Source organism: Oryx dammah, unplaced genomic scaffold (assembly GCF_014754425.2).
Source record: "Oryx dammah isolate SB20612 unplaced genomic scaffold, SCBI_Odam_1.1 HiC_scaffold_23, whole genome shotgun sequence".
NCBI classification, from domain to species: Eukaryota; Metazoa; Chordata; class Mammalia; order Artiodactyla; family Bovidae; genus Oryx; species Oryx dammah.
The window spans coordinates 112,708,153-112,730,509 of NW_024070207.1; the positions used below are offsets into that span (position 1 = coordinate 112,708,153).

At 38.0% G+C, this 22,357-nt stretch overlaps 2 protein-coding genes across 3 annotated transcripts in view; both read right to left on the reverse strand.

Moving 5' to 3' along the window:
- MBTPS2 (membrane bound transcription factor peptidase, site 2) overlaps window positions 1-22,357 on the reverse strand; it is a 45,986-nt gene that overhangs the window by 12,826 nt on the left and 10,803 nt on the right. For both annotated transcript variants that reach the window (XM_040266663.1, XM_040266664.1), the window contains exons 4-7: window positions 17,284-17,387; window positions 15,214-15,341; window positions 6,300-6,418; window positions 5,215-5,395 (exon numbers count right to left, since the gene is read on the reverse strand). In XM_040266663.1, the coding sequence (XP_040122597.1) occupies window positions 5,215-5,395; window positions 6,300-6,418; window positions 15,214-15,341; window positions 17,284-17,387 (532 nt within the window). The remainder of the gene's footprint in view (window positions 1-5,214; window positions 5,396-6,299; window positions 6,419-15,213; window positions 15,342-17,283; window positions 17,388-22,357) is intronic.
- Window positions 10,312-12,699, reverse strand: YY2 (YY2 transcription factor). Its single transcript, XM_040266665.1, has one exon. It carries the CDS (start codon window positions 11,527-11,529, stop codon window positions 10,369-10,371), a length of 1,161 nt encoding a protein of 386 aa, XP_040122599.1. The 5' UTR covers window positions 11,530-12,699; the 3' UTR covers window positions 10,312-10,368.

Consider the following 22,357-nt stretch of genomic DNA (forward strand, 5'->3'; position numbering starts at 1 on the left):
ATGTGACCTCTGGGTTATGGCTTCTTCCTATGGTGATTAATCCAATCAAAACACAAATCAATGGCTGTGGCTGCCCTGACAAGATGAAGTACCTCCTGAAATATGGAACTTTCCATTTAAAGAGTTTAATATTTTGTTATCATGTGAGAAGTAAACTGTGACATTTCTGTTTATCAATTTAAAAAATATATATGTTTAAAAATATTTTTTATGTTACAATCTTTTCTACTGGATCACATTAAAGGACAAGTCACTTAATTTCTGTGACTCAATTCTTAACCTATACGACAGGGATGCCAAAGGTAATTTTCACATTACTATACTGCTATCAACATGAGGGGCCTCCCAGGTGGCTTAGTGGTAAAGAACCTGCTTGCTAAGCAGGAGACATGGGTACGATCCCTGGGTTGGGAAGATCCCCTGGAGAAGGAAATGGCAACCCACTCCAGTATTCTTGTCTGGGAACTCCCATGGACAGAAGAGCCTGGCAGGTTATACTCCATGGGGTCGCAAAGAGTCAGACACCACTGAGCATGCATGCACACATCAACACGAGAGACTGATCCAATTCTACATTGGAAGACATATTCAAGATTGCAGTGGGGGGACTTCCTTGGTGGTCCAGTGGTTAAGATTCCGTGCTTCCATTGCGGGCGGCTCAGGTTCGATCCCTGACTGGGGAACTAAGATTCCATAAGCTGTGCAGCCAAAAAAAAAGAGAGAATGCAATGGGAAGTCCCAGAAGCTTTCTTGGCTTCAATTTAACTCTAGGAGATTAGAATTGTCCCTTAAATCTTCCCAGATGGAGAAACAACTAGGAAAATTAAGACCAGATTAGTTTCACAATTCCACTACAGGGAGAACCTATATATTTTGAATGTACCCTAAGATACTTGTAGATATAGTCTAGTCTTCAAAGGATGATCTAAACCAGAGGTTATTTTAGAATAAGGTTGGAAGGAAGAAACTTTTCCAGTCTATAGTTCAGTCTTCACTACTTTCTACATCACTAAAATGAACCGAACAATTTTCTTACCCTAGTTTAATAAATATTTAAGTGTAACTAGAGTTTCAATATAGGCAGGCAAACCTATTTATTTTTGGTTTTATAGTAGAATTTATACCAGTATCACCTAGTAAAAAACAGTTTAAAAAATTATAAACACACACACACACACTCTCTCTCTTTTCAATGGATAAGAGCAAAGAAACCTTGACCCTACCTTGATACTCACAATGGGAGAACACACACTTTTTCTCTGAACATGAGAGATTTGGGCATAAAAACAGTCTGGGTACTCAAACTGTATGGAAAAGATTTCCAGAGTTTTCCTTACATTACCTTAAACCAGGTCAGGAATGGTCTTTCCTCACTCCAGTTAAAGATGCATAATACAGGACAACACTCCCTTTGCCAGGCAGTTATACGTATATGCCCTCACCTCCTCTGAACAGGAATATAGGTTATTCAAAGAGGCTGCAGGAGTCTGGGCTCACAGATTAATTTTAGGTAGTAGTTGCCTTTAGTATTCAATCTCACACTTTTAAAAAATGCAGCTCAAATCCTCAAGACAACACTTACAAAAAAGAAAAAAGGAACTTAGCTTTAGGCATATATGAAGTGTCCCCTCAAACTAAAGAAAGAGAATGCAAGCTACTTGTTAGAAAATAGTCCAAAGGGACTTCCCTGGTGGTCCAGTGGTTAAGACTCTGTGCTTCTACTGCAGATGGTGCAGATATGAGTCCTGCTTGTGGAACTAACATGCCATGCAGTGAGGCCAAAAATATGTCCCCCTAAAAGAACCAAACTAGTTCTTGTCTGTAACTTTCAGTTCCGTTCAAATGGAACTAATGGCATATGGATACATGGCAATCCTAAATTAAGCAGAGGTTTGAATATGAATAGGGAAAAAGTTTGTTCTGTTCTGACTCAGAATGAAAGGAGAGATCTATTCTAGGTACAAAGGTCTCCAAGCCCTCACCCAGCGTTCTTTCTGGGCTTCCTGGAAAGACCATTCAATCTCCAAGGAGTGTGGGACAAGCTCATTAGGCTTACTCCATGCACTAAGGGCAGACGTAGAATAAAACCAGCCTTGGCTCTGTTGATGCCGCTCCTAGGTTAGCAGGTTAATGTTTAAAAAAGGAAAGAATCGACAGAAGAAAAACAGAAGGTCCCAACAATTTCATAAAATGAATGGTCATTTCATGTAGATTTACCACATTTTTAAAAATTTGCCAGAAATCCACCTGTTAACATTTAAAGGAGAACATCTAGTATGCTTAATATCTTAGGGAATAGCTTTACAAATCTAATAATACACCTAGGAAAGTCAGGGTATGAAATAAGGCCAGAAATGATTGGCTGGGACAGCTTATGGGCACTTTCAGGGTCAGATCTTTTCAAAGTGGCTTTACTGTTTTGAAGTGGTATAAATTCTTAAAATTTTAATTGTGCTTACCTAATTTTATTCTAAATTGAGTATCAATTATTTTTGGATTATAGGTTACCTTATATTACCATATTTGGCTATATTTATGCTCTCAATTATAATGTACGGTAACAAATGTACCTGTGGCTGCTGCTGCTAAGTCGCTTCAGTCATGTCCGACTCTGTGTGACCCCATAGACGAAAGCCCACCAGGCTCCGCTGTCCCTGGGATTCTCCAAGCAAGAACACTGGAGTGGGTTGCCATTTCCTTCTCCAATGCATGAAAGTGAAAAGTGAAAGTGAAGTCGCTCAGTCGTGTCTGACTCTTTGCGGACATGGACTGCAGCCTACCAGGCTCCTCTGTCCATGGGATTTTCCAGGCAAGAGTACCGGAGTGGGGTGCCATTGCCTTCTCCAAACAAATGTACCTAGATACATGTAAAACAATATCAATCCGTAGCTTTCTTAAATGTCCAAGCCTGTCATTTAAATTAATCTAGTATATTATTTTAAGTTATATTTACAGTCATTAAGATTTCTGCAGTCTGGCTAAGTATAGGCACTCCATTAAAAAATGATTAAATGAAGGTACAGGTTTATCAGATATAGTCACAATATAAAATCAACAAGTATCCTAATGCAGTCACTTCTAAGGAGATGAAATATATACTGAAGAACTATTATTTGGGGATTGATTTTTTTTTTTTATTAGTGTGGGAGTGTGGTAAGAGTAATACCTGCTTTGGGTTTTTAAGTAAATACCTCCAAAATGTAGCACAGGATCCATAATAGTGAAATACTCAAAAAGTTAATAAGGAAAGAATTCTGGAGTATTTCAAGAAAAATTTCACTTCCATTCTGTTTGCCAGGAAAAGACTAACTATAAACATTGAAACATAGATATCCTAAATAAAATGATTTTATTGGAGAGAAATTTTATTTGATAACAATGTCATTTTGGCTTTGGTAATTCAATACTAGTTATACCAAATTTAGACAAACTTGAAAATGATAAAGGACTTAAGTATGAAATAATGGATTCTTCTCTTATAGAAGAAGATACTGTGGATTATATACCTATTTGAAAAGATACAATACATGGAAAAGCATGAGATGCAATTTGAAGTACTGAGTGCTACCTAGGTATTTTTGCCCTTGTCAAAAGTGGATGCTGAATCTAATCAAGTCTCTAGACCTAACTACCACCTATAGGAAATGTGGGGGATACTTCAACATGTTAATGATAAATTTGACAAAACAAATGACTCAGTTTCTTTAACAGATGATTTTTTTAAAACAGTGTCAGAGGGAATTGTTAAAAGACATACCATCCAACTGAAACCAACTGTAAAAAAGAAAAAAAAAAACAGGGAAGAGTGAATACCAATTAGATATTAGGAATTATTGTTAATTTTGTTAGATGTGATAATAGTACTGTGGTCATGTCTAAAAGGTCATCATCTATTAAAGATATGCTGAGGTTTATGAGTGAAATCACAGGATACCTGGAATGTGCTTTCAAATATTTCCTTTTAAGGTGGACAGGCTGGATGAAAAAGTTGGCAAAGTGTTGATAATTGCTGAAGCTGGGAGAAGGATGCATGAGGTTTCATTTATATTACTCTGCCTCTTTCTTTTTGGCCGCACGGCATGACATGCAGGATCTTAGTTTCCCCAGCAGGGATTGAACCCACATCCTCGGCAGTGAATGCATAGAGTCCTAACCACTGGACCCCAGGGAATTCCCTATACTACTTTCTTGACATTTATTTATGTGTGAAAAGTTTTTGCAATAAAAAGAGCTCTTAAAAATGAGTTAGAGGGACTTCCTTGGTGTTTCAGTGGCTAAGACCCCAAGCTCCCAATGAAGGGGTCCCAAGTTCAATCTCTGGTGGGGAAGCTAGATCCCACATGCTCCAACTGAGTTTGCACGCAGCAAATAAAGATATTGTGTGCCACAACTAAGACCCAGTGTGCCAAACAAATAAAAATTAATCTTAAATAATAGGTTATTCATGGAAGATTACATATGAAAAAAAATTTAAACCAGTTCTTACTACTTTGCCACTTTACACATGGTACTTTAATAAAACTATTTTTAATAATTAATCATATTTCTTAACCCCAGTAGATATATAAAAGTACTCAGGAATTTCTTGATTTAAAAATGTGAGTATAGTTTGCACTTTCCAACACTTTCAATAATTTGGACCCCCAGGGTTTTGTATTAAGAGTTGGGAGACTGATTTTCCAGAGATGGAAGAGCTGAAAATACATTTGGCAGCTTCTGAAGGTAAACTTGCTTCACTCTGCTGCCTCCAAAACAGAACAACAGATCTGACTTCAGGAAGTATTTCTGGACATCAAGATGATTTTCTCTGGACGCCTGCCACACAAAAAAATCCTATCCCAAATAACTTTGGACATGCCACCATCCACATAGCACAAGGGTATTTAATCCCTGGAATTTAGTTAATTGGTTATGTTTGAGCTTGAATGCTGACTAAACACAAGTGTTATCTAAATGCTGAATTAGATCCTAGAGTTCTGAAAATCAAAGATGAAATTTGTTAGTTCAACAACAAAATATAATAGACAAAACATACATATTATTATCTAACTTACCAAGAAGGATGTTTACTCGTTTAGGCCTATTATTACTTTACTGATTTGTTTTAAGGAAGTTAGAACAAAATAAATCTATACACATAATCTAAGAATTAACGAATGGCAAGGACTGCTGCTTGCAGTCCTAAATTATATCATACTGAGAAAATATACATACCTCTAACTGGGAAGCTCAACTGCTGCAAAGTTGATGCACTTATACAGTAACCAATTTGGGGCTCATAGGTGATGGTATCCAGACATTCATTCCAGTCTTGTACATTGGTAACAGGACAATCCTGTAGGTGGGTGACAAGGTCTCCCACAAAAAGGCCTCTGGGTCCAATTGCAGGTGAGTCCTTGGTAAGAGGGCAGAACCAAATCAGAAAATGTGTGAAGACAAGCTATGATTAATCTGAGGAAATAATAAAGACACTGAATTAAGGAGAAAGTTTTGAATAATGCAAAAATCATCCAGCTTTGAATCCATGATATATAGTCCTAGAAAAATAACAAAATAAAACCCAACTATTATACTTTTCATACTTCACTAAGACTTTGAATTTTTTGCAACTGAAAAAACAAACAAACCTCACTCACCAACAGTTAAGATTAAACTGACAGTTTTTCCCAAGCTGCTAATTAAAATTTTTTGTGAAAGTGGTTGCCAGAATGCCTTCATTTTCCTATATCACCAAGGGAGAAAATGATAAGACAAGACCTTATCTAAACACAGTCCCAAATATGCAGACAATACTGTCAGCACATCAGTATGTGAGTCAGTTGCTCACAAAGGTAATTTTTCTCTTCCCAAAGTGCGAAGAGACGACTTGATACCATCATAGTAGTCTAAGGGAGTGAAAGACAGAGTTGAAGACATTAATAACTTAAAACTCCCATGAAATGTTCTGGCTGGCTAGCTTAGGTTTCATCTTTCTTACTTCTTAGGAGTAAAGACATTTGACTCAAAAGCACAATTATGAAACAAATAGTAAAGGTAAATGAGCATTTTATCAACAAATTACAGGTAGAAAATCTTGATATCATTCTTGTAACTCAGAACAGAAACAATTTTCAGTATTTTAAAAGAGCCAGTGTGTTTCACAAAACTATTTCTTCCATTTGAAAGGATTACTGTAATTTCTTTAGGAAAAACTGAACATTCTGTACACGAGAGGAATTTGAATAAAAGTTCCTGACATAAAATGCTAAGTGGTACTTCACAAAATCTGGTGGAATACCCTAGACAATCTTATCATTTACCTCAGCAACTTCAGTGATAAGCACCCCAACTCCAGTGTAGTAAAACGGCAAGAGAATTACAGGAAGGAGAATAAGAGCTAAAATACCCAGGAGTGCAAGGATGAAATTATGCCAGATACCTGAAAAGAGGGAACAAAAAGAATAAGTTCAACCAGGGGCAGGGTAGTTGTATTTCATTACACCTCGGCATTCTGATATATTAGGAAAGTCACCAAAAGAAGCTGTGAGGCAGATAGATCAATTTATTAGTACAGAAGACATGTTCAGTTATAGGCTTCTTTCATTTCAAATATTGACATCTAAAATGACTATGTTACTACAGCACTAGGAAGACCACAGGCTAATGATTTAATGCTGTTAGAGTCTCCATTCTCTCCCAATATATATATATTTATTATATATGTGAAAGGGTGTGTATGTGTATATAGTGAATAGAGTATCTTTTACTTACCATAGCTTTTTTTCAGAAAATGTTATGTATTCATTTAAACATACTTGTGATGTTTGAAAGGTATTTCAGAACTATCAAATAAAAGTTATGATGCAGTAAAAAACATTCTTGCTGAACTGGGGTATGTATCTTACATCAAGACTATAAACTATCTGCACCATCTCTATAGAGATAGGTGAACTGAATGTTGCGCTGGAACCTGCTCCTACCAGCTTGCTACAGCTGACTGGGCCTCTTTAACCAATTCCTCCACCAGGAGGCACCAGTTGGTGCCTTCAAATTGGCCATGGTGGGAGTATTTATACTACAGACAGGAGCAAATACTGGTTTATCAGAGCTCTCTACCCTTTCCTCCAGGGCTGTATGCTAAACATTCAGTAGCATACCACCAGGTAACAGCCCCTCCCATACCAATCCTTGCTCTCTAGTACAGTTTTTCTTATGGGGAGGGTGGAGGAAATACCAGCTCTCTGGGCAGTGTGATTCTTAGGGGTACAGGTCTTGCCGCTTACAATACAGGATATATATCATATATATGTCACCGAGACAACCAACCAATGTCCCCCACCCCACACATTCCAAACATCCTAGGAGGCTGACAGCACCAGTGTCCTGTAATGACAGAAATGTAACTTAAAGACATCGCCCAGATCTAAGGGGACTGTGGCCATATACTTCAGCAAAAGGATGCGAGCAGAGGTGAAGGGGACTGTCTTACTGGCTGTAATGTAGCTATAATGGAGCTAAACTTGAGTCTACGACATAGAAGCTGCACGCTGGAAATTGTAAAGCTAAGACAGAAAGCGCTTCAGTCCTCCAGATCATAGAATTACCATTATCAGCATTGAACTACTTATATTTCTAATATTTTATGAGTGTTTAAGTCACTGTTATTTTTAGGTATTACAGCAGCCAGATTTCTAGCTAATAATATATTTTTCATGTACCACAACACTGCAAGATGTTCCTCTAGCCCAAGACATAATTGGGTAAAGAATCCTTTTTGTTTTATACACAGAGAGATCTTTTAAAAACACCAATGGTATCCAGCTATTTATCTGAAATTGTGTTTTGCTTTCTCATTTACATACTTTTGACTTTTCCCTTATCTGCACATTCATATCTAACTTATTCCTTATATCCACTACAGAGTAATCTATTTTTTAAAAAACATATTGACTTATTAATAAGGTTCCCTACTAATGATCACTTAGGCTGTCTTAACTTTTTCATACAGTGTTGCAACAACTTTGCTCACGATGTTATGCATCTGATTAAGATCACATCTCTGAAGGTATGGACAATTACACAAAAATGGAATTGTTGGGTCAAAAATATATGCATTAAAGTGAACCTCCAAGTCTGCATTATATTCTTATAATTGTCATGTTTCCCCACCCTCTAAACAACTCTAAACAACACCATCATCATTTTAGACTGTTATCTGCCAGGTGAAAAGTAAAATCTTTGTCTTTATTTCTATTTCTTTAAATATGAATGAGTTTGTACGTTTTTCATGGTTATTAAATGGTTATATTGCTTTTTGAGAATTGCTTACTTTTATCCATTGTCAGTTTGCATTTTTTGAATTTTAAAAAAATGTTATTTTTATGTTATTTGTTTTTATGTTATTATATTGTTTATTTATGTTTTTATTTATATGTTGTTATTATTTGTAATACATACATTGAGGAATTTGGTCTTCTATATGAGGTATTTTGATAATTCCCTCCAGTTTGTTTGGCTAGGTTTATAGTTTTGCCTATGCATATATTTTAAATTTTGGTGTGGTCAAATGGCTCCTTTGTATTAAGTTTTTCCCAGTTCAAGATTATAGAAGATCTGTGTTCTCTTGTATTGCTTTCATAGATCTTTTTTTTTCAGGCTCCTTTTTTTAAAAATATAAATTTATTTATTTTAATTGGAGGTTAATTAAAAAAACAAAATTAAGACCAAAAAAAACAAAAAAAACCCTCTGATTTTTTGACCCATTGGAATTTACTCTAGTGAAACTAATCTAGGAATACAGCTATTCCACCCCTCCCATCACTCCACACCCTGTCACTAGTCTCACAATTTTACAAAATCCATCCCCACTGGTTAGATTTGCCACCACTCCCATGTGCTATATTCAGCTTTCTCCTCAACTACTCACGATGGTACAGTCCAACAGAACTGCCTAAATGTTATACCCTACCTCTTCTTTACCAGGATGACCCCACCATAGAAACCTGGCTCTTCTCATCCAAGCAACACTCAGAGGGGCACATAGACACACTGATTCTTTGACCCTCTGGGGAGCCTCCTATCTCTTATCAGGGATGCAGCTGGTACCAGACCACCCTGCTAGATTTCACATTTGCCAATGATTGCTAAGTTGCAATGTGGGTACCTTTATTTCCTTTATTTAAACAACCTCTTTCATTAATGATTTGCTTTTCAGTGCACCAAATGAATTTTGTTACAGTTTTTACTTTCTCTAGAGCAAGGTTTCTCAACAGTGGCACTACTGGCATTTGGGGCCAGATAATTCTTTGCTGTAGGGGACTGACCTGTGCATTGTAAAATGTTTAGCAGCAACCCTGGCCTCTACCCACCCACCAGATGCCACTAGCACCCTCCCCATTTTCTCTATTTTCTGGCTACAATACTTATAAAGACAAGTTTTTTTCTTTAGAACAGGTATTTTATTTTTTGTCTATTATAAAGGATTTACATGCCAAATGGTAAAAGTCATTACATACACAATGTATTCCACAGCCGAGCACCACTCCCTAACTGAACAGGCAAAGAAAGGACTAAACAACAGCACCTGGCAGTATTTGGGGTGCGGGGGGAGACTAAAGACTAAAACAGGTTTAAACTGACTACTACAACTTATCTAATATTCAAAACTACTAATTCAATGCAGTTAAAACACTGTTATATAACATGCATTAACGTCAAAGAATACAACCAAAATTAAGATAGCAAACAAAACCTATATAAGTTTTTTTAAACTGTAAAACGTTATATATACATGTAACTGCTCACTCATTTAAAGAAAACCTGCAAGCAAAGTTATCTACTTCCAGAAAAACCATACACAGAACTACTAAGCATATTCTTTTTTTTAGTACTAAACATATTCTTAAAAAGTATAAACATGAACATTTAGAAAATACAGAACTTCAAAAATTGAAACAATAGGCAAAACTTCATTTTTAAAGTAGTGTGAAAAGTCCCATTTTTATCACAGTTGGATAAAGAACAGTCTTTTTTTTTTTAAAGAGCAGTCTTTTGATGTGAGATTCACGAGCAAGCATTACAAAATCCTATTTTTCAAATGGTATTACAGAACAAGACAATACTACAGAACAAGACAAAACTTCTTAACAATGTTATATGAAGAATTACTTTTTTTCTTTTTTTTTAACCTTTTATTTTTACTAAATCTATCAAAACTTAACCCTTAGATATATTGGAGTCAGTCAGAAAATTCTTTTTTTTTTTTTTTAGTCTTTTTTTTTTAGTCACAAAATTCTTTTCTAGAAACAGTATACGAAAGAGAGGTATATTCAATTTCAATTACACAACTGGAAGATGCTTTCTGAGCCTGGGAAGAGTCCTCCCTTCTTGTTACTGGTTATTTTTATTCTTAGTATGTGTTAAGATATGAGATTTCAGGTTAGTTGACTGAGAAAACCTTCTATTACAACAACTGAACGGGCACACGTAGGGCCTATCTCCGGTATGGATTCGCACGTGGGTACGCAGGTTGAAATCTAGGGAAAAGCGTTTTCCGCAGCCTTCAAAGGTGCACTGAAATGGCTTCTCTCCAGTATGCACCAGTTGATGCCGTTTCAATTTTGAGCTCTCAACAAAAGCTCTGCCACATTCTGCACAGACATGAACTCTGGGACCATGGGTGTGCATATGTTTTTTCAAAGCAGCTTTATCCCTTAACATCTTCAAGCAGCCTGTGTGAGGACAAGCTACTGTTTTCGGCACATCATCTTTGGGTTTTTCAGGTTTCATTTTAGTAAATTCGGCCAGTTGTTTGGGATCTGAGAGATCAATGCCAGGAATTCCCTCAGGAGGCAGCCTCTTACCCGTTGAGTACTCTGAATAATCAGGAACTGAGTTCTCAGTCTGTCCAGCCTCAGGGTCTTTCTTATTGGCTGCAGACCACATGGTGACAGAGAACTGACCCTCTAGGGTTTGGATCGGGACCTGCTTCTGCTCCCACTTCTTGGGGCCTGCCCCGGAGCTGCTTCCCGCCATCGCCTCACCGCCCGGGTAACCCTTCTTACCGTTGCGTTTCTGGTCACGTTTCTGGCCGTGGCTGCTGGGCTTCTTGGTGCGGTTGCAGGCTAAGGAAGACGTGGAGCCTGACAGAGGAGCCAAGGTCTGCTCAAAGTAGCTGTCGTCGAGGCCTGGGATGATAGTCTGGTCACTGGCCTGAAGGCTTTCGGTTTGGGAGCAGGTCACCACCTCCTCCTGCGTCTGCACCATGACTTCTTGGTCACAATCCCCTTGGGCTGGGTTGTTTGTAAAAAGAGGCTGCAGCGCAATCAGAGGTGGATAGTTGTGGCCACCGTGGAACCAATTGCTGGCGACATCCTTGTATTCGTTGATCGCCTCCGTCCCCATGGTCTCCACAGAGACGCTCTCCTCAGCGGGGGTCTCCTCATAGAGGCTCTCCTCAGAGACGGGCGCCACCTGTATCTGCTGCAGCCCCACAATCTCCGGATACAACTCCAGGTCGTCTGTGAGGTAGAATGACTCGTGGGAGTCCATGGCTGAGGGCTCTTCAGAGGCTACTAATCAGCGGATTGGTGACCAAAAGGCCGCGGAAAAAAAAAGCTGAAAGGAGAAAACCGTGTGCTGTGCAAGAAAGTGTGCGTGGTTGCAGAGCACGAGACGGAAGAGGCGCAAGTGCTCCTGGGTGGGCAGCACGCATGCGCTTTGGGGCACCTTGCACAGGCGCTTCTACGCTGAGGCGCCCCCCAGTTGTACGTGCCTACAATCCAGTACGTGCCCACAGCTGTACGCTCGCACGTGCGCCATCTCTCCCGCCCCGGTACATGTGCTAAGCAAGTGTTTCTTTTGAGTATAGCAACCAGGCTCTGCATAATTTTTTCTGTTTCATTTTCATTGATTTTAATTGTCCTTCCCCTTCTACCCCACCACCTGTATGAGTATGGCGGGGGTGGGTGGGGGGGAGGAGAAGACCTATCCTTTTCTAATATTTATGCTTTTTTAAATTTAGTTGCACTGACCCACATTTATAGACCGTTTAACAGTATCAGTGATAGTGGGAATGCCCGTCTTTTCCTTTAATACAAGGTGCTGGGCCATAGACTAGCACTGGTCCATCACTTACATTACATTACCATTTGAACCATATCCACCCTTCAACCCCTGGTTTTTGTCTTCCACAAAACTGGTCCCTGGTTCCCAAAAGGTTAGAGACCAGTGCTTTAATAGAAATGCTTTTAAGTTTTATACCATTAGTAAATATCCAACTATTTCCACTTTTACGAAAGATTTTTGTTTTTTAAGCATTAATGGATGTTGAATTTTATTAAATACCCATTTCAATATCTGCTAAGGTGATATTTTTCCCTTAAGGGTAATCAGTGTTTACCACATTCACATATAACGTTTCCTAATGTTAAGCCATCTTTGTGTTGTTTAGATACACCAACTGTCTATAGAATTTTTTTGTGTGCTTTACAGGATACAGCAGTGTTAGTACACCGACTTTAAAAAAATTCTTGGTTTCCTTCTATATGTAATCTGGAAAGTTTATGCTAAATTGGAATTGAAAAGAAAAATATTTTCTTCAAGATTTGAAATAATTCTACATATTGACCTTTCAGGACCATTCTTCAACTTCTTTAATTTCTTCTGTGGTAATCATCCTATTGCAGCCATGAAATTAAAAGACGCTTACTCCTTGGAACAAAAGTTATGACCAAGCTAGATAGCATATTCAAAAGCAGAGACATTACTTTGCCAACTAAGGTCCATCTAGTTAAGGCTATGGTTTTTCCAGTAGTCACGTATGGATGTGAGTGTCGGACTGTGAAGAAAGCTGAGCGCCGAAGAATTGATGCTTTTGAACTGTGGTGTTGGAGAAGACTCTTGAGAGCCCCTTGGACTGCAAGGAGATCCAACCAGTCCATTCTGAAGGAGATCAATCCTGGGATTTCTTTGGAAGGAATGATGCTAAAGCTGAAACTCCAGTACTTTGGCCACCTCATGCAAAGAGTTGACTCATTGGAAAAGACTTTGATGCTGGGAGGCATTGGGGGCAGGAGAAGAAGGGGACGACCAAGGATGAGATGGCTGGATGGCATCACTGACTCAATGGATGTGAGTCTGAGTGAACTCCAGGAGTTGGTGATGGACAGGGAGGCCTGGCGTGCTGTGATGCATGGGGTCGCAAATAGTTGGACACGACTGAGCAACTGAACTGAACTGAACTGAATCATCCTATTTATATATATATTTCTATCTCTGCTGGGGTTAATTTAGGCTATTTAAAAAATAATTATCCTGGTTTGTGAAAATTTTTTACAGAGATGAACAAAGAACACTTTTATAATTGTTTAAAATTTCTCTGTATCAGTTGTCATTCCCCAATCTCACTAATTCTGTATAAATGTTTTCTCTATTGCTTAATCTTTCTTTGTTCTTCCAAGAACTCTTAAATTTAAAAGTTTTTTTCTAATTTATTACACTTTTTGTGTATTTTCATACTGATTATGGGGCTTCCCTAATGGCTCAGATGGTAAAGAATCTGTCTGCAATGCAGGTGACTGGGGTTTGATCCCTGGGTTGCTAAGATCCCCAGGAGAAGGGAATGGCTACCCACTGTAGTATTCTTAGCAGATAAAGGTCCATCTGGTCAAAGCTATGGTTTTTCCAGTAGTCATGTATGGATGTGAGAGTTGGACTATAAAGTTGAGCGCTGAAGAATTGATGCTTTTGAACTGTGGTGTTGGAGAAGGCTCTTGAGAATCCTTTGGTCCCATCACTTCATGGTGAAAAGATGGGGAAACAATTCAAACAGTGACAGACTTTATTTTCCTGGGCTCCGTATCACTGAAGATGGTGACTGCAGCCATGAAATTAAAAGATGCTTGCTCCTTGGATTGCAAGGAGATTGAACCAGTTCATCCTAAAGAAAATCAGTCCTGAATATTCATTGGAAGGACTAATGCTGAAGCTGAAACTCCAATACTTTGGCTACCTCATGTGAAGAACTGACTCATTGGAAAAGACCCTGATACTGGGAAAGACTGAAGGCAGGAGGAGAAGGGGACGACAGAGGATGAGATGGTTGGATGGCATCACTGACTTGATGGACATGAGTTTGAGCAGGCTCTGGGAGTTGGTGATGGGCAGGAAAGCCTGGCATGCTGCAGTCCATGGGGTCGCAAATAATCAGACACAATTGAGCAACTGAACTGAACTGATATAGTATTCTTGCCTGGAGAATTCCACGGACAGAGGAGCCTGGCAGGCTACAGTCCATGGGGTCGCAAAGAGTTGGACATGATTGACCAACTGTATCTATCTATCTATACTAATTACATCAATTCTTACCTATTTCATAGTTCTTTTCTCATTTCTTTAGTTGACTACTTAACTGATTTACTTTCATTTCTTATTTCATAACAATTACCTAAGGTAGTGACTTTTCATTTTAGCAAAACTTTACACATTACTTCATTACCATTTTAAAAAATACTGCAATTATGATTTTGAATTTAACTGGCCAATTTTTATTAGTTTCCTGGGCACTTGAAAATAAACTGTCATGGTATAGCGTTTGACATTACTATTGACTTTTATCTTAGTAATCAGAGCTTCAACGATAAAGACTTTTTTGTACATAACTGCCATCTGCTGAGAGACAAGCCTCCTTTATTACATTTGTGTTTTTTCCTGGTACTTTTTTCTATTTTTGTTTTGATGATTTGTTACTTTATTCAGTAAGACGCATGATTACATTTTCATCATGGATTATACTGCTTATGATTATTTAGTGACCTCCCATGTCTACTTCGGATGAGATGGTTGGATGGTATCACAGACTCAATGGACATGGGTTTGGGTGGACTCCGGGAGTTGGTGATGGACAGGAGGCCTGGCATGCTGTGGTTCATGGGGTCGCAAAGAGTCCAGACACGACTGAGTGACTGAACTGAACTGAACATGTCTACTTCAATGCTTTAGCCATATTTTCATGGTATGCTCTGCTCATTTTACTTTTAATCTTTTAAAAATAACTCATGTTAAAAAATGGGAAAAAAACTGGAATGTAAATTATTTTGCTCTACTACTTCAAACTTAAAGTCTTATAATCTGAGTTTATCAACCACAAAGTGAGATGTTTTCATTTGTGATGTGAGTACTTTCCATAAAACCACTAATAACACACAGATATATAAAGAAATTTAAATCTTTTACCTGCACAAAATATCCTTAGCTGCTGGACTGGTGATATAAGTTGCAAATGAGTGGTGAACAGATCAACAAATGCTCCAGGATAAATAATGAAGAGAAAAATCCCAAAGCCATTAAATCGAACTTGTTCCCTAAGAAATCACATAAGAAAAAGGAATTTACTACTAGTATCACACTTTTCAAATTAATAATGCATGTAATCATAAAACGCCCCAATGTGATTCAAATTCTTATTTAAAATACAAGTCTCTCTGGACAAAGAATTATATATGATATACATGTATATCATAGTTTTATAATAGCATACAGATTTAGTTATCAGTGAAATTATGTTTTGTAAAACAGGGCATTCTGAAATAGACTTATAACTTCAAAATTTTTAGAAACCAATATGCTGAGCAAATAACTTAAAATTAGTCACAAATACAAAGCAATAGTATTTCTATGAGAAACTTAAAAAAAAATTTTTATGGTTTACTGAATTATTTTCAGGGAAGGAGATGGTAGAAAATAGAATTCAAATATTAATAAATAATTTAAATATTTATATTTGTCTTAGCTATTGTAAAGATGGCATTTTATCTAAATGTATTCTTGCTGAATTAATGTTAAGTACATTTTAAAATACATAATGCTCAGATTGTCCTCAAGAGAACTGTTTATCAACTCATTCTCTAAAAATGGAATTACATTTAAAAGCCTCATAAGACCACACAGCTACTCTGACAAAAAGCATCATCTAAATATTTTGTGCTGTCACCTAGCATTAAATATCTAAGATGACTGTAAAATTCACTTTTTCTCAGCAACTGGGATTTTATAAAAAATTACCCATACTATTTCACAAACACATTATGAATTATTAAACTGTTAATAACAATACTTTTCTATGTAAAACCCTCAAAGCTACAGAGCTAAAGAAGAGGAAGCAAAGATGAAAGAGAGAAAAAAAACTAGCCGCCCATTTAAACCACTACATGGCACACCTGTGTAACAGTATATGCTCTGTCAAGATGAGGGTCAAGACTCTCTGTCAAGATGAGAGTCAACAGACTCTTTTCATAAGCAACTGGAAAGTAATAAGAAATGATTAAATCTTCTCCTTTAAAACTTTTTATGTGGTCCACACACCCAAAGGATGAAACACATTCACATCAGTATGTGTGTTCATTATCAGGAATAAAGGGGAGTTGTGACTCACTCTCTCCCCTACCACAATTTCACACATTTGGAGACTTTAAAATGCTCAGGTATAATTACAATGATATACTTGGAGAGTCAAGACAAGAACAGGGCATGATACTTGAAGCAAGTCCCAGGTCTCATCCTCCCTTATCTTTTCCCACTTGGTTTTCTAGACAGGCTATGATATTTGTTAACAAACCCAGAGCTTTCAGTGTTCTTGCTGTAGGCAGCAGAGGCCATGAGTAGAAGTAGGAAAGTATTTCAGATGATGAACCAAAGTAAGTACTAAGAAGGCAGGTGGGTGGGATTTGACTGCAGTGGTTATCATTCCGATCCAATGATGAATATAAAGATTAGGTTTCGGGATTGGATGAAAATAGTGATGCACCATGAGGATATAACCATGCTGGCAAAGGACAAAGGATAGAAAGACCCAGATTATAGATGTGCACAATTAACTAAGCATATTCATCAATATATTAATGTCTATAGAAGAGAAGGTAGCTTAAAGTAATAATGGTGGATATGCACTGGGCAGTAGTCACAGAAAGAAAAAAGTAGCAAATGTAGCAGATTTTAGTAATGTGTGCATGATAAGTTGCTTCAGTCATGCCCGACTCTTTGTGACTCCATGGACTGTAGTATGTCAGGCTCCTCTGTCCATGGAATTCTCCAGGCAAGAATACTGGAGTGAGTTGCCTTTTCCTACTCCAGAGGATCTTCCCAACCCAGGGATCAAACCCGTGTCTCTTATTTCTCCTGCATTGGCAGGTGGGTTCTTTACCATTAGCACCACCTGGGAAGTCCCAGATTTTAGTAATAAGTCCTTCTAAATGAAATGCTTTTTTTTGCATCCTGTATATATATAGAGAAAGAGGGAAATATTACCTAATAGCTGCTATTCCATGTCCAATTTCATGTACAACACCGCTAATGAGGACTGCAGCGAAGAAATAGGTCAGTTGGTTGACAGGTAAATTAATGCCAGGAACCTGTTCATAGAAACAACGAGAAATACACACTTGGGCACCAAGAGACCTGGATGTTCACTCTGTACTAACATCTAAACTTCCAAATCCAATGTTCTGTAAGCTAAAAGTTATATAAACACTGACTGTCCACTTCTCCATTTCCATCACAATAAAAATAAAAACACCATTTTTTTTTAAACTAAGAACATCAATCTAAAGCGAATAGGAAACACTAGATTAAAACATTGAAATATTAGCTTCCCAAACTCTTTACCACGGGAAAGAATTAGGGAACCTGGCAGAGTGCCAGGAAAGTCAGAGGGACAGTGAAGGAGTCAGCAGCTGATTCATCCTTCAGGGCTGGAAGCCCGATGTGGGAATTCTTGTTACAATTCCCAGTCCTTCCGCCAAAGTGTTATTGCAAGGTTTCAAGTACTTATGTGAGTGATACAGGAAGTCTCCACCCCCTCCTCAGTCAGTTTCATTTTACTACTATCAAGTTATATGAGAGTTGATCATTAAAGGGAGCATAATAAAAGTGCCTTATTGGTGTAGGAGCACCACCCCCTTCATTTTTTCTATTTCATCAGTTTGTCTAGTACATTGGTGAGAAAAGCACTATCAAAATGACACATAAATATATTAAAATTGAAGTTTAATGCAAAAAGAAAGCCATATGGAACATCAGTCAGTTCAGTTCAGTCGCTCAGTCATGTCTGAGTCTTTGCGACCCCATGGACTGTGGCACGCCAGGCTTCCCTGTCCGTCACCAACTCCCAGAGTTTACCCAAACTCATGTCCATTGAGTCGGTGACACCATCCAACCATCTCATCCTCTGTGGTCCCCTTCTCCTCCCGCCTTCAATCTTTTCCAGCATCAGGGTCTTTTCCGGTGAGTCAGTTCTTCACATCAGATGGCCAAAGTATTGGAGTTTCAGCTTCAGCATCAGTCCTTCCAATGAATATTCAGGACTGATTTCCTTTAGGATGGGCTGGTTTGATCTTGCTGTCCAAGGGACTCTCAAGAGTCTTCTCCAACACCACAGTTCAAAAGCATCAATTCTTTGCCGCTGACTGAGAAAATGATCTGAACCACACTCAGTTCCCGGTCTTATTTTTGCTGACTTCTCCGTCAGCAAAAGAGCTTCTCCGTCTTTAAAAACTATATTTTTATTATAAACAAGGTTTTGAAATCTGCCCCTTTCACTTAATAGTATTACAAACATTTTCCCATGAATATTTTCTGGTTCAATATGATTTTTAATACCTGCACTGTATTCCATGGAGTAGACTGTTGGGCATTTCAATTGTTTTGAAAGGTTTCTGCTCTTACAAAATACTGTGATAAACATATTCCGTCTTAGATACATAAATATCTAGGGGATAAACTGTTAGGCAAGCATGTTGGTTCACACTCTGGGGACAACATCAGGTGTGTCTGATGTTCTGGCTCCATTATACTATATAAGGAACCTTGAAGAAGTTTGGATTATTCTTCCAACACTTCAATTTCTACATCATTAATATGGAAATAACCATGTTATTTACTTAAAAGGGTGATTCTGAGGATTGCAAGAAATAATCCTTGTCTACCATTTACATCATGCCTAACAGAGAGGTAATAAAAACAATTATACTTTAAAAATTTTGACACAGATCAAACTGCTCTCCAAAAGCAGACCCTTCCATAACCTTGGGCAAACTCATTTTATTCAAATCTGCAATTTCAGAGGAATAAAAAGCATCCCATTGTTTGATTTCTATTTCTTTGATGCTTATTAAGTTGAACACCCATTCCCCTACTTTTTGACCACTGGGAGATCTTTTTTGAGTAGCCTACTCCTGACTTGTCCATTTTCTTTTTCTCCTTAGAGTATTGTGTTTTCTTATTGACTGTAAGATCACTTAAAATTATCAATCATCTGTTTTCCGTGATTCATGCCATAGATGTAGTCCCACGTTTTTTGTCTTTTTACTTTGCTTTTGGTTTTTTATACATAAAAATTTTTATGTAGTCAAATTTAGCTATAGTCATGGTTTTGCCATTAATTTTATGCATGTCTTTCTCATTCTGTGTTCCTATAAACAGAAACTTGAGTTTTCTCCTTTCAAGGTCTTTTTTAATTTCACAGTTTAATTTTAATTCAATTACAGTTTCTTTTTGTGTATAACAAAGGAATTTCACTTTGAAGCCTTTTTTAGTAACTGAAGAAGAGATTCAAACCATGCTGCTTGGACTGCTTTCTAAATTCATTGATTCTAAGAGTCCTTTCTCTAGTTAAGAAACTAGCTTTCGTAGTCATCATTTTAAATGTACTCATAAAATTACCCTGAATGACAATCCCATAATTTTAGTAATCCTCAATTATGTATTGTGGTTGTTTCCAATTCTTCATAAAGGTTAGGATAAAAAGCTTAATAAATACTACTTTTTCTATAATTTGGAATTATTTCCTTAACCTAGAGTTCCAGAGGTGGAAATAAATGGTCAGAGGATATGTACATTTTTATGATGCTCATTATCTGAAGTTCTCTCTACTCAGACCCTATTAAGCAGCTCTTTTCAAGAACATCAGTTCAGTCGCTCAGTCTTGAATGACTGTTTGCAAGGCCATGGACTGTGGCACGCCAGGCCTCCCTGTTCGTCACCAACTCACAGAATTTACTCAAACTCATGTCCATTGAGTCGGTGATGCCGTCCAACCATCTCATCCTCTGTTGTCCTCTTCTCTTCCCGCCATCAATCTTTCCCAGCATCAGAGTCTTTTCATGAGTCAGTTCTTTGCATCAGGTGGCCAAAGTACTGGAGTTTCAGCTTCAGCATCAGTCCTTCCAATGAATATTCAGGACTGATTTCCTTTAGGATGGACTGGTTGGATCTCCTTGCTGTCCAAGTGACTTTCAAGAGTCTTCTCCAACACTACAGTTCAAAAACATCAATTCTTCCGCGCTCAGCTTTCTTTATAGCCCAACTCTCAATCCATACATGACTACTGGAAAAACTGTAGCTTTGACTAGACAGACCTTTGTTGGCAAAGTAATGTCTCTGCTTTTTAATATGCTGTCTAGGTTGGTCAAAACTTTTCTTCCAAGGAGCAAGCATCTTTTACTTTCATGGCTACAGTCACCATCTGCAGTGATTTTGGAGCCCAAAGAAAGTTTCTCACTGTTTCCATTGTTCCCCATCTATTTGCCATGAAGTGATGGAACCAGATGCCATGATCTTAGTTTTCTAAATGTTGAGTTTTAAGCCAGTTTTTCACTCTCTTCTTTCACTTTCATCAAGAGCCTCTTTAGTTCTTCGCTTTCTGCCATAAGGGTGGTGTCATCTGCATATCTGAGGTTATTGATATTTCTCCTGGCAATCTTGATTCCAGCTTGTGCTTCGTCCAACCTGGCATTTCTCATGATGTACTCTGCATATAAGTTAAATAAGCAGGGTGACAATATACAGCCCTGACGTACTCCTTTCCGAATTTGGAACCAGTCTGTTGTTCCATGTCCAGTTCTAACTGTTGCTTCTTGACCTGCATACATATTTCTCAGAAGGCAGGTCAGTTGGTCTTGTATTTCCATCTCTTTAAGAATTTTCCAGTTTGTTGGGATCCACACAGTAAAGGCTTTGGCATAGTCAATGAAGTAGAAGTAGACATTTATCTGGAACTCTCTTGCTTTTTCTATTATCCAGCAAACGGATATTGGCAATTTGATCTCTGGTTCCTTTCCCTTTTCTAAATCCAGCTTGAATATCTGGAAGTTCTCAGTTCACATACTGTTGAAGCCTGGATTGGAGAATTTTGAACATTACTTTGCTAGAGTGTGAGATGAGTGCAATTGTGTGGTAGTTTGAGCATTCTTTGGCATTGCCTTTCTTTGGGATTGGAATGAAAACTGACCTTTTCCAGTCCTGTGGCCACTGCTGAGTTTTCCAAATTTGTTGGCATATTGAGCGCAGCACTTTCACAGCATTATCTTTCAGGATTTGAAATAGCTCAACTGGAATTCCATCACCTCCACTAGCTTTGTTCTTAGTGATGGTTCCTAAGGCCCACTTGATTCTGCATTCCAGGATGTCTGGCTCTAGGTGAGTGATCACACCATCGTGATTATCTGGGTCGTGAAGATATTTTTTGAATAGTTCTTTTGTGTATTCTTGCCAACTCTTCTTAATATCTTCTGCTTCTGTTAGGTCCATACCATTTCTGTCCTTGGGCATGCATCAAGGACCTGCCCATCTTTGCATGAAAAGTTCTCCTAGTATCTCTAAGTTTCTTGAAGAGATCACTAGTCTTTCCCATTCTATTGTTGTCCTCTATTTCTTTGCACTGATCACTGATGAAGGCTTTTTTTTTATCTCTCTTTGCTATTCTTTGGAATTCTGCATTCAAATGGGTATATCTTTCCTTTTTTTCTTTGCCTTTCACTTCTCTTCTTTTCTCAGCTATTTGTAAGACCTCCTCAAACAGCCATTTTGCCTTTTTGCATTTCTTTTTCTTGGGGATGGTCTTGATCACTGCCTCCTATACAATGTCATAAACTTCCATCCATAGTTCTTCAGGCACTCTGTCTATCAGATCTAATCCCTTGAATCTGTTTGTCACTTCCATTGTATAATCGTAAGGGATTTGATTTAGGTCATACCTGAATGGTCTAGTGGTTTTCCCTACTTTCTTCAATTTAAGTCTGTATTTGGCAATAAGGAGTTCATGATCTGAGCCACAATCAGTTCCTGGTCTTGTTTTTCTGACTGTATAGAGTTTCTCCATCTTTGGCTGCAAAGAATATAATCAATCTGATTTCAGTATTGACCATCTGGTGATGTCCATGTGTAGAGTCTTCTCTTGTGTTGTTGGAAGAGGGTGTTTGCTATGACCAATGCATTCTCTTGGCAAAACTTTATTAGCCCTTGCCCTGCTTCACTGTGTACTCCAAGGCCAACATCAGTGTACCTTTTTCTACATATCTGCTCCTTTCCCATGTTGCCAGGTATC

Bases quoted from the DNA above. Each gene is read 5' to 3' on its own strand.
- YY2 (XM_040266665.1), bottom strand. From the start codon at position 11,529: ATGGACTCCCACGAGTCATTCTACCTCACAGACGACCTGGAGTTGTAT.